At 43.6% G+C, this 13123-nt stretch overlaps 1 protein-coding gene across 3 annotated transcripts in view; it reads right to left on the bottom strand.

The window, feature by feature from the left end:
* Window positions 1-10902: 10902 nt before the first annotated feature.
* ERG (ETS transcription factor ERG) overlaps window positions 10903-13123 on the bottom strand; it is a gene marked incomplete at its 5' end in the record, with an annotated part of 108821 nt that continues 106600 nt past the window's right edge. For all 3 annotated transcript variants that reach the window (XM_084273992.1, XM_084273991.1, XM_084273990.1), the window contains one exon: window positions 10903-11450. In XM_084273992.1, coding sequence (XP_084130118.1) covers window positions 10930-11450 — 521 coding nt within the window. In that variant the 3' untranslated portion in view covers window positions 10903-10929. The remainder of the gene's footprint in view (window positions 11451-13123) is intronic.

The following is a 13123-nucleotide window of genomic DNA, read 5'->3' on the forward strand; positions in this document are numbered from 1 at the left end:
GAATTATGACATCATGAGAAGACCTTACCAGGGAGCACTGGGGCATGAAAACTCCTCGCACACAAGCACTCTTCTGCTAATGCTGGAGAGAAGCTCTGACCCATGCCCGGGGGTGCCCAGTCCCCCTCCTGCAGGAAGGGGGCACACAGGGCTGCACCACTGCCTGCAGAAGTCCCAACAGCACAGGTTCATCCCCCAAGACGAACTCCACCATAGGAGGAGTGCAGTGGCCACACAGGATGAGAAGGCAAGAGGGCTTGACTTGGCAGTGCTCTGCTCCAGTGCCCCTTGGCATACGTGGCGCTGGCAGCCTGTGAATTCAGCTTCCATCTACAGGGACGCTGAGCACCAGGGCTGCCGGCACGGCCGTGGCAGCAGGTTTGGTCCCAGGCTGGCAGCCCTGCCTTGCCAGAGCACAGCCAGAGGAGCCCTGCCCCCAGGGATGCAGCCTGTAACACATGGTTTAAATTCACTTACCAGTTCTTATATTTTTTAGAACAGGTTTTTTTGTTTTTCTTGCTGAAGAGAAGAATGTCCAGCTCCTTGTGCACCCACAGATCTGAGCACAACCATGGCTGTGGGGACTGGTCAGCTGGGGTGTCCAGCTGCCACTGGTGCTGTTTCTAGATCTCAAAGGCCGAGTTAAGTGACAGGAAGAGCTGTAAGACCTGACTCCATTGGTGACTATGTAACATTAGGGAGGGTCTAAGTGGAGGCATAAAGTATTTGCAGGCTAAACCCAGCTTGTGCTGCTCCTGGATTTACTTCAACAATGAAGCAAACCATACCACTCCTAGAAAACGTTAGGGTCACCTCTTTCTATAGGATGTGCAGGGTACTAAGCTGGAGAGTGGCCAGCAGCCTGAGTATAAGGTTAATTGCACAAGCAGTGCCAGGCCCAGCAGATGTTTGGGTCCACTGCTCCTTCCCTGGAGGCCTGTCAGGTCTTCACATGATTCACGATGAACCACACCCCTGCCCTGATCGCTTCTTAGTCCCACAATGCCACAAGCACCCAGACCTTTCTTTTTGTCTCATACTACATTATTATTCAGCACTTCTAAAGTTTTTGAGAGAGCTCCTCCCAACAGAAGCTCTGAGGCCACAAAATAGTTGTCTGCCTGGACACTTGTTGGCTGCTACTACCCTGAACACCACAGAAGGCCCCAGCAGACCCACAGAATGGACTAGAAAAACAAATGCATAGTCCTTTTTCATTGAGATCCAAGAGCCATAATGCCCACATTTTCATGTGTGGGAGAGCTTGCTTGGGGGTAGTTCACACTGGCACAATATACAGGTGTCAGACCAAGACTGTAGACTTCGTTGTCAAGGGCACTCAAACACAATCCCAAATCTACCTCATTGTCCACCTCTTTCTTCTCAGTACCACCCCAAGACACACCATGAGGACATGAAGGTATCAATAACAGTTTTGAAAAGTGCTCTGGAAAGATATTTTTTATTTAGCAGTGAACATTTTGTAGGGTGGCATTTTACCCCCGAGGACTGTCTTTGCTGGAGGGTGAGTCACTCCCAGGGCTATGGACTCAGCCTCAAGCCCTTCCAAATGAATGTTAAATGACAGTGCACCAGGCAAGGGTTTCTGGAACGGCAGAGGGACACAAATCCCATCGCAAATCCATCAGATTTGAGAGCCTAAGATACTTTGGGTCTTTTGGAAACCTAATCATCAGTCAGCTAACTACATTTTGCCAGGTATTCTGACTGAATAAAGCTGCTTTATCTCTTCCAATTTCTCTGCTTTCATGTTGTGTTGTGCCAAAATTGAAGAAAAAAGGCATGTTAGACCCCATTGACTCTCTATAACATAATTATAATTACAGTAAAACCCACCAGATATTTTTGAGAAATAGGAGACCAACTGTCTCAGCTTTTAGCCAAAGTAGGGAAGTGGAAAAGTAACAGTAACTAGGATCACCTACCACATCTCAGTTCAAGAGCTATTCCAGTAGTTACAGCGGAACACCAAAAACATCAACGTGGTGACCGCTTTCCCACCTCAGAGACTGCTGTGCTAAAACCTTTCACTGTGGAAAACCTACTTCCTTCCACTAGTTGGAAAAGGAGAGCATATTGGATGCGGCACATACGCCACATGCATGAAATTTTACTGGGTTTTGGTATACAATTAAAGCAACAAGAGTGCTAAGCCAGCATTTTATACAGCTTATGACAAAACAACAGAGATGTATCGTCTGATGCTTTTATACAGTCTGGAATGATTTATTATATGCCATGCATTTAGCATTGCAATACGTTTAATTGTTGAGGTAAGTGGTTAAAGAAATGAAAAATGCTGGTTAGTTCATTTTGCATAGCACTCATCAGTGATTGGAACTGGATATTACATTCCCAGTGCAAATTACCAGCACTGGCAAGGCTATTTTACAGCTGTTCAGTGTGCAGTCTACATGGTAATGAAGTCGTGACATGAAATGTTTGTGGAAATTGTAATGAAATGTTAGTTGAAAATATACTGGAGTGGTAAGTGTGGAAAGAGAGATGGAGTATAACATTGACAAACTCTGCTGTCTCCTTAGCTCAGGAAGCTTCAACTGTTCCTTTAGCCCAGATGTGCTAACCAGCCTCCTCCTACAGAATTGTGCACCACAGTTGCTCTCCAGCATGTCCTTTGGGCTCAGTACTTTGAATTAAACTTGACCTTATCTTATTTTTAAGCATTTTTTGTTTCTCTCAAATCTCTAAATTCCCTAGGTCCTATGATCTCCTTTTCTTCCACTTTCACCTCTCTTTCTGTTAATGTCTTAACATAGCCAGTTGTTGTTTCCTTCCCCACCTCCCTTAGATACATTTTTCACTTTCCATGCCTAGACAGGAAAATAACCTGTTTGGGTTTCCCTGGGTATTGAAGCCTTCATGGAATTCCCTGGCCGCATTCAGTTCCCCTTTCTGTAAGTGGAGGGGGGTGGGGGGGGAAGTCTGAGCTAAGTCAGCATCTTCTATTGCTGCCTTCATGTTGTCAGCCCATGTTTTGAAACTCAGTTGGCTGTGTTTGTTGATGACCTGATCTCATGTCGCCATCATCAAATCAGGTCTAACACGTAGCACTGAGTGATCCTTGAGAGAATGTCTAAAAGGTCCACTTAGATACCCATCCTTAAATTGTTACTAGGACAGTCAGTGTTATGACACTTTGCTACCCCCTCTGACAGCACTTCATAACTCTTTTTTGTCTTTGTCTCTTGATTTTGGCATCCTCCTTCTATTTTTCTTTCCTCTTTCCAAGCCCAAATGATAATAGCCCTGTCATTTCCATGCACCCTTGGTTGTATGCTCCCTTACCTGCCACCACCTCCACTTTAATCTTCCAGGAAAAGCCAAGGTAACAACCCTCATTTCCACACCTGTTTTGAGAATCAAGCCCTGCTCTTCTCCAAAGGCTGTGCGCCACTTGCTTTTGTCCTCATTTTTCATCTTTTCTTTGAAGTTTGTGGTGGGAGGTTTACAACTTGCTTACAATCACACAGAGCCACCTACAACTTTTCAATAGTTGTAAGCAGAAGAAATTCAGGGAAACAGCAGACACTTCAGTCTCTTGAGGACCCAAGCTGCGAGCTGTCTATCTGCGTCAGGACATGAACCCATTGCAATGTCCAAACACATTCTGCATGTTTCCTGGCTTTATCCTCAGAGTATGCTGGAAGAAAACAACAATCCCACCCTCTCTCCCTGAAGAAAGAGCTGAAATGAAAAATGTTCAGCTAGTCTCGTCAGCCTCTTCCAGTATTTATTCATCTTGTGTATTTAAAGATATGAGCACTTCAAAGCAAAGTCAGTCATGATCTGTATTTACTGTATCAGGTACTATAGGATCCGACTCATGGTTGGGTCATCTGAATGCCATTCTTATCCTAGGAATCTGAAATACACTGATGTACCGGACTAGTGTTTCTGGGATGACTGGCATCAGCCATAGAAGAAACTAATATTTTACTTTGCTCTTTTTCCTTCTTTCCTTTGTATTTCGACTACAATCGTGCAGGTGAATGTACAAGGGAAAAGGGATGTTATTTTAAAAGTTGACCACCTTAGTGGTCAGTGCTGTTGCAGATGTACTGGAGAACTTCACAAACCTTCCACCTCCAGCTCTTCTCCATAGGGTACAGGAAAGTGGTCTTTGAAGTTTTGTATTATTCCTGGCAGTCCTGTGCTTATGCCTCAGGTGGCCATGTGGTCGACATGGCTGGTTTGCTGATACAAATCTGTAATTTTCCAAAAATATATTAAAGATTTGAGTGAATGATGTGTCTAAAACTTAAAACTAGAGTTTCATATCCTCTTAGGACCGCTTTGAAGCCTAAAAGGACCATGGCAGTAATTTAGCCCAAGTACCTGTTCTAAGAACCCCGTATCCATTTTCTTCAGAGCTGCTTTCAAGTTTCCAGTGGACAAGAATGACACCTTCATCATAAAGAAGATTGGAAAAGTAGATGTTCTTTTTCTGGCAACCTCACTCATGATTATCTAGTATTATTCAGCATCACACTGATGGGTGCTCTGTAGATGTTCATTTGCTGCCTGAAGCAGCTTTCAGCCTGGCCAGGATACAGACAGAACAGGGCCAAAATAAACACTGCACAGTTGAGCGAGATGAGCTGGTGGAATTAGTGCAGCAAGTTTGCAACAGTAGTTTGGAAAAACCTTTCTAGCAGTCTGCTGGTGGAGAGATCTGAAGAAGGGGGGGTTCTTCACTTCATGAGAAACTGCTCCAAACAAAGCAGAACATTGAAATCCATCCAAAGCTAAAGGAGTGAAGGGTCTTTTAGCTGCTCAAAGAAGACCTTTCATCCATGCAAGGCTACAAGCACATTACATGCTTGACTGGGGAGAGTAGAACAGACTCCAATGGGAAGGAGGTGGCGGTCAGAGAAGTCCTAGATGGAAATGGTTTAGACAGCAGGACATGTCAGGTCTACCCATGTAAAAAATTGGGGGGTGTGGGTTGTATGGAAAAAGTAAGAAGGGCCCATTAAGAGTTATCAGAGAAGAAGGGGGATAAGGTTATGAAGTAGAATCTATACGAGCTTGGCTAACATCCCATCAAAGGGACCATGATAACAAACTACAAATATTTGGAGAGCTGTAAACATTGACGCAGGTCAGGAACTCTGGATGCATGGGGAATGTAATCAGAAGAAATTGCAAAATGCAAAAATAGCAGGAAAACCTAAGAAAAATTGATGGTGAGATGCATTATCCTCTGTGTTAAAGGGATGAGCAGAAATAGAAATATCTTGGAGTTGAGACCTTGAGAAGCAGGTTAAGGAAACATCAGTAAGTACGCAAAAGAAAGTAGTTCTGTAATAGTGAGGAGGATGGATGGCGTTTCCCAATTAGACTTTCTCACTTCTTTTTCCAGATTGTGCATAGAAAACTATTCTGCCCCTTATTTTATAAAATATATGTAGCCCAATATTCTGATACACAAACCAAGATATTTTATGAGCCTGGTTTTAAGGAGTCCTTACTCCACTGATTTAAAAGTGTATCTCAGGGCAAGAGTATCTCAGGATGGTCTAACCATCCTGGCTGATTTTTATTTTTTTAAACATATGTCTTTTTACACAATCATGCCCATCACATTTTGAAACAGCTTTACACATTCCATTTGGCCTCATTAACCAGGCTGCCAAGTAGTTCCCCTTCTTCCAGCAAGGCTTTCACTGGGTCACGCATCTGACGAAGTCTCATCTGCCAGTGCCTTGAAGGAGCGATCACACCGCCTGAGGGGCAGCGGTGGAACCAAACCACTTTGGAGGTTGAAGATGAAGCCTGGAAACAAAGCCTGGAAACAAGCAGGGAGCCAGGGAAGCCTAATGAGCAGCCTCATGAGCTTCCTGAAAACGGTGTGGCTCACACAGAATTCATTTCCCGGTTTTCTCTTGCTGAAAACCTGCTGTGACCCACTTGTGTGGTCCGTACAGAGGTCAAGACATAACCAGAAGGTGAGAGGCATGAGGGAGTGCATAGCCAAGAGCTTCATGATTTGTCCAGGTGTGCGTATATGCAATGCTCGTTATGGAGGGAGTGCCATAGTGATTTCACAGACTCCTTAGCCATTGCCTCCCTCAAGTCTAATGCCAAGAGCTGGAGGGTGGCTTCCTCTGAACCCTATGGGCTGTGAGCTCTTAGCCGTATTCCGATGAAACAAGGGTCTCCAAGCAGCCCCCCTAAAAGAAGATATTTTAGCAAGAAAGCACAAGAGAGCTCTGTTTGGTTGGGTTTTTTTTGGGGGTGGCATTTTTTGGGATTGGTTTTGTTGGGGGGGGGGGGGCGGTGTTTTCCACCAGGCACTGCTGCCACAGAACTGTGTTACCTGCCACTCATGAAAGGGCTTGTCGTGCTGATGGTCAGTAAGGTCCCAGCCAAGCCCAAGGACTAGCCACAGTCCACTGTGAGCCTCCATGGTAGCGCCTAAAATCTTTAGCATAGGTACCAAAGGCAGGCAGCATCGGCTATGTCATCATCCAAAGGCTCCCTCTGCTGACCAGGGAAGGAACTAAGCACTTTTGCTACGTCAGGGTTGCTACAGGAGGCGGTTAAAAATCAAGCATGAGTTAAATGAGTCCTCTGGACAGATGAGATGCCATTATGACTTACCAGCGAGTTAGGTAAGCAGAGACTATTCTAAGGGCCATTGCCCTCATGTGACTAAAACTTGGGAAGATGGCACAGAAAAAGATCATGGGATCATTAAGCATATAATATAAGGTAGAGTGGGGGGGGGTTAACCTTTCTTTAAGGCATCCATAAAAAAAAATTATTTTAAAATTAGGTATTGTCTTCTGTAAGAAACAGCTTGAGCAAGGAGTGTTTGCAGAGGAAAGTCTGAATCTCTGATGATCCATCCATGTGTTTCAGTGGGAGGTTTGAAAGTATGCAGTGTTCGAGGTACCCCACGTGGACTCTTCTGAACATGAAAGCGTGTGCTGTGCTGTGCTGTGCTGTCTGACCCTCTGCCGATCTTCCCTTAAGACTCACAATACAAGTGCTGTAAAATACATCCTTCAAAAGCATTTTTTATGTACTCACTAAACCAAATTTGATATTGGGGAACAATCTTTACCAAGAACGGTGAAATTTGAGCTTCCCAGTTTTACTTTTAAAACTTTCTCACCCACATTACAGCGTAGCTTCTTAGAAAGACATGTATTTAGTGGTGAAAGATAAGCACACATGCCTATCTCTCAATTTCAGGAAAAAACAAAGCTTCTATTTTCAGAGCAGTCCTCAGAGCGCTGCACTAAGGTACGAGGCTTGACTGGCAACTGACTTCCAGAGAAATCCAAATTTAAACAAGGGGACATAGTTATCAACTTGGCCAAATGTACAAATACAGGCTCATTAGGGCCATGTCCTCCATACAGCCAGGTGATTAAATGCCAAACAGACTGCACGTTCAGCTGAGGTCTAGGGGTCTGGTTGAGCTTCATGAGAATGTCTCTCATAGGTGTGAAGGCAGAGGTTCTCAGCTTCCCTCAGCATTTCAGCTATACTGGTCCCATCCCTTGTCACGGTTTGAACTGAGAACCAGCCCCTGTAACTCTGGCATGACTCCAGACTTCCAGGCTCCCAGCAGCAGAGCCGGAGCAGCAGAGACACTACCATGGGTCCACTGCCTGTTTTGCCTCTGCCAGTGTCCTAGGACACTGGGTTCCTTGCCCTCTAGCAGGAAGACCCTGTGGGATGGCTGCTGCCCCTAGGATAATGAGCGCCTGCAAGTAGCAGATACCTCTCCCAGTGCAGGAACAGTAGTGTCTCTCCATCCTTTTGCTCTCTTCTTCATCCTCAGGGTTGCAAAACAAATGTTTTCCAAGGCTCCTCCCCTGGTCCTGGGGGAAGGTGCAGCTCTAAGATGGGTATTCTGGACTGGTTCACCCGTGAACTACCCATGACCTACTGTAGGATTTTGCTTTTCATCATGAAGGGTCTCCATCACGCCATCTGCTGTGACTCCATCCCTGTCCCAGGATTTGGACCCTTTCTTTTAATGTCAGGATGTTGTTCCCATTGCACATGATAGCAGCCAGGCAACACAATCTGGAAATTCTGCAGGCGGCTCTGTGAGCACTGGGGATGCATTGGAGGCCTCCAGGCATGCCCTTGCCAATCTAAACAAAGACAGTTGTTTTATCTGGATTTTTAAGTGTTTAATTAAAAGGTGGTTCAACGATACACTTACCGTTTTTTGAGCTGGAAGTACACACGGAGTAAATAGAAGCATCAGTAAATGTACTTCCACAGAAAGGCAAACTATTATTCTTATAGCCAGCATGTAGGTGTGCCTGCCATAACTTTCTAAAATAGCGAGTGACTAACCTTTTCCAAGAGTTCAGTTTTCCTAACCTTTCCGTGAGTTTTTATTTTTTAAGCGATACAGACTTACAGAGCTTATTTCCCAAACGATCACAAGGCGTGTGATGCCACTGTTCCAGGTCCCAAACACCAGTAATACAATCCCATTCTTGTAAACTGCCACCAAGACACCCATAACGTGGGAGTCTGGCAAGCGGGCTCCCGTCGCACAGCACCGACGATTGCTCCACAAGACGGATCCGCAGAACATTTGCTATAAAACCTGAAACCACACCCGTTTTGTCTGAAAAGAGAGACAAAAGAACAGGAAAAAAAAAGAGGGATACAGTTGGAGGTCTGAGTTGTCTGGGGTCTCTGCAGTAAACACTGCCTGCTGCGGAGACCCACTCATAAATGTCAGTGCTGATTTTCCAGACCAGTTCTTCAGCTGGTGCTGCAAAAAAATGGAGCCATGCCATTAGGCACCAGATGTAGTTTTGGGGCCCAGGGTACAGTGTGGGAAGCCTCTAAATCTGGACGGAAACATCCTGCCCTTTGTAAACAGCCAGGATGGACTTGCGATGACAAATTAACAAGCTACCATACGCTCCGTTCTAAAGTGAGGAATAATGGAAGTTATTCATTATTCACTTTATTTACTAATAACGATACAGTATGCATTAATAGCGAGGGGGCATGGTAATTCAACATAGGATTCAGTATGAAAATACATCTCAGGCTGAGAGTGTGCTGTGTGATCTGGTGGCAACAAAAGGTAATTTCTGGGTATCAGTATTCTTCCTTAGAGGTCTCCTTTAGACTTCACTTTCAAGTCTTGGCCATGAAGGTGTCAAAAAATTGGGCCCGGTTGCAATCCCTGAGCAAAAGAAGCTCAGGACAGGAACGGCAAGGCACTGTTAAAGAGGGGCTGCAAGTATTTTAGCAGAACTGTCTGGAAAAGAAGAGACACGGCCCCTGTCCACTCTGAACTTAGGCTAAGCATGGCTATTTGGTCCTACATCTTCATGATTGACAGATTTCACAAAACAAAATGCCCAGCGTATTTTAACATGGTGAGTAGGTGATCTGATAGGCGTGTCAGGCACTAAAAATGCAAATGCAAATGCAATGTACAGTGTCAATCTGAGTTGCCATGCTAGGCCAAGCTTATTTTATTACATACATTCTGCATTCTAAGTACTAATATGTTCATAATGTAAACATTAAGCATACAGAGTTAAAATTCAAGGCCACAATATTTTTGATTGTCCCTTTTTTGTGTCTTTGGTTGGCCGAGATCAACTCGTAGTGTATAAATGCATAAGTTATATAATAATTATATAAAAAGGAAAAAATAACATTGACTTGTATACTTCATTCTGACAAACGCACAGCGTTCGCGACTCGATAAAGAAAAACTGGCGCCCGCCTAACAAAAATACTTAGATGATTTCTGATTTTGGCAGTCAGGGGTTGTCTCTTGCTCTAACCAATAGAAGACAAACTCCCTTAATATTGATGAGGTTCTAACTGGTAACTTTTTAAATATCAAACACAATTCCAGTTTTACTTTTTTTTATAAAAAAGAGATGCATATTCTGATTTCTGAATACTTCTGCTTTTCCCTTCTTCTACTTTATTGCCATAAAATCAAGTCTGTTCCTCCTGTAATACTGGGAATGGTATGATACTGAGCAATATGTTTCACAAGTCCAAACAAGTTCTTCATAGTCCCAACGCTACTACGTTTTCAGTCTTTTCAGTCTCTACTGTTAAAGTTTCTTTTCTCGCATTCTCACGACCTTCATCCTCCTCTTTCTCCTTTCTGCTTCCTCTGTCAGGAGCAGGCCTCTGATCTACAATCATACACTTGCCCTCCAGCACATTCTCATTTCCAATGTTTGGCTCAGGGTTCCTGTAATATCATCAAGGAATCTTAAAAGTTTGGGTTGTCTTCACAGTTTGAGTAGCTGATAACACTCTGATGAACGGAACGCATCTGATTTTAACTAAAACAATGCTGTTGTTATATTCCAAATCAGCTTCCACACTAAACCAGTCTCTTCTGTTGATATGTTTCTATTTTTTTAAATACAGGTAAGTTGGCTTTTTTTCCTTTTTTTGTTTTCCCCCTTCCCCCCCTCTTTTGTAATGATTTGTATATTGTATGTTAGGTCACTATAGACTTATCCTTATATTGCTGTAGTATAGTCCCAGTTTTGCACTAGCAAGATATCAAACTTTACACATAAGCTTATCAACTTTTTAAGACCACTAGCTTTCATAGGTTTTCCTTATCATTTCATGCTTTGACCTACAATAGTCTATTGTTGTTTGGTCCACAGAGTCGATGCCCATATACATTACATTTTAGTATCTTAATACTTCTTGAATACCTCCTTTAAATCCCTACTATGAAGAGTCTTTTTGACATCTACTTTTGAATGTGAATTTTCCCAGCCAAACCTTTGCTTGTCTCTTTAGGCACTTTTAATTCGTGTACTCCAATAGAGTTCATTGCAATACAACAGGGACTGTATCCCAGTGAGAAGTGTCTTTGCTTTTTCTGGTGTTTCTTTTTTTCCCCACTTAGTAGTAGGTGCCAAGATGAGAAGGCATATGAGCAGCTGGCAGCCTGGTATTGGGATAGATACCTCCAGTTGGTGAATTCCAGTATGGATTTGGGGCAGCGAAAAAGCTGGACGATGTTACGGGCAAAGCAGGGGGGTGGGGAGCTACAAAGTTCATCTTCTGCGGGTGCGCATGATAGGAGCTCATGTAGGGGAGGTCTGATGGGTATTTGTACATGGACGACTCGGGGGGGTGAGGCTGGAGAGCCTGAGCGATTCCGTGGAAGTCAAATTTGTAGGCGTAGCGCTTACCGTGAACCTTAGTCATAATATTTTTATCATAGTAGTAGCGAAGCGCACGGCTGAGTTTGTCATAGTTCATGTTAGGCTTGCTTTTCCGCTCCCCCCAACGCCGAGCCACTTCATCAGGGTCAGTCATCTTGAACTCCCCATTGGTGCCTTCCCAGGTGATGCAGCTGGAGTTGGAGCTGTCGGAGAGGAGCTCCAGCAGGAATTGCCACAGCTGTATCTGCCCGCTCCCTGCAGGGGGGAGGGAAGCAACACAGAAATGTCAGGAGCAGTGACTAATAATGTTAAGACATCAGTTCGTCCAGGCTCTCACACAGGACCCTATTAGGAAATGTTGCAACCTCGGTTCCTACTTCTTAACTCTTAACTAGCCCCCTTTCTCCTGGCTCTGCCTCATGAAATCCTCAATAGAAGAGATAATGGTAATGTGTCACGCTTTCCCTCATCCAAGTGGCAGAGTGCCATTACATGGAGATTTAGTAGTTACCTAATGTCACTCAGTGCAGACAATTGATGGGGAAATCATACAGCGCTCATTTAGGAAACTAATCTCTAAAGTTCAGGACAAACAGCTTTCACTTGCGCAACATTTAGCTTGTTCTCACAGCATTATGTTGCAAGTAAATGTTCCCTGCTATGGAATAAGCCTACACGAAATGGAGAAGTTTAGAGAAAGCTGGGCTGGTGCCAAACCATATCATTCATTTGCAGCATTTGGGGAAATGCAGAACGGAAACTTATTAGCTTGCTGTTGCACTGCATACTACCATGGGGCAAAACGTTTGCAAGGACAGCGAAAAGGTCCATAAAATACATTCTTGTCACCGTTCTCTGTCAAACAAGTTTAAATGATTATTGAAATTAAGACTTAAAACGTCACTGTAGGTTTTTTTCTCACTCTTCTGCCAATTTCACCTTCAAAAGAAAATAACTGATCTGCTGTCAGCGTTGCAGAAGCGTGTTGCCCAGAGTTACAGGAACAAAATTGGACCATTTCAGGCAACTGATAATAGATTTCAAAGGGCCTCACCACTGATACTCCTGTTAAAAGCTTAGCATTTCTTAATAAAACAGCGCCGAAATGATGCAAAATACAGCTGAAGCAGCTTGCAAGGCAATCTGTTTCACAAGCACAATGTCAGCAGAATTTGCCAACCAGCTTGTATGTGCTAACTTCTAAGTACATCTCTGACCAGGAATCGGTTGGGTTGGGTTTTTTTTTCCCCAACCCAGATATGTGGATACAATAAACAAGCTTTTCTTTAGAAAGCTTATAGTAGCGAATTACAGTATCAAGCTAGAGTAGCATCTGAAATCCATTAGCGGTTTATACTTCAGTGCAACTGAAACCCATATTCATTTAAATTATATTTATCCAAACTGTCCTTAATGAATTTCTTCTGTTCCATTAACATGCATTAAGTAAACAAACAAACAAAAGAATCCATGGTATGAGCAAGGCATGCAAGTTTTAATACACGAAACATAACAAGAGGATTAGCCTTTGAAAATCAATAAACAGTTCAGCACTGGACAAAACACAAATTTTTGAATAAGCAATCCAACATATGTTCTAACATAAACACTTGCCTTCCAAATGTAATATATAGTCCTATGAAAATAAATGGTTGCTGTCAATTTCCTTTTAATGAGAGAGTAATTCCACCAATTTATAAACACACAAAACATGTTAAAGCACAGGAACGATGGTGTGTAGGAATTCCATATCCAAACGTTAAAAACGTATCCCAACCCAGATCACGTGAACGTCTTCCACAGCAATGAGGGCTACCAAATGGGCACACGAGAAAATTGTGAAAGCCTGGGTTTATGAACAAATTAAAAGGAGGTAGGGCCCCACTGCCAGTTAAGATCAGCGTCACCTGGAAACCCGCTGCCTCAGG

Source organism: Gallinula chloropus (assembly GCF_964237585.1).
Source record: "Gallinula chloropus genome assembly, chromosome: 1".
Classification (NCBI taxonomy): Eukaryota; Metazoa; Chordata; class Aves; order Gruiformes; family Rallidae; genus Gallinula; species Gallinula chloropus.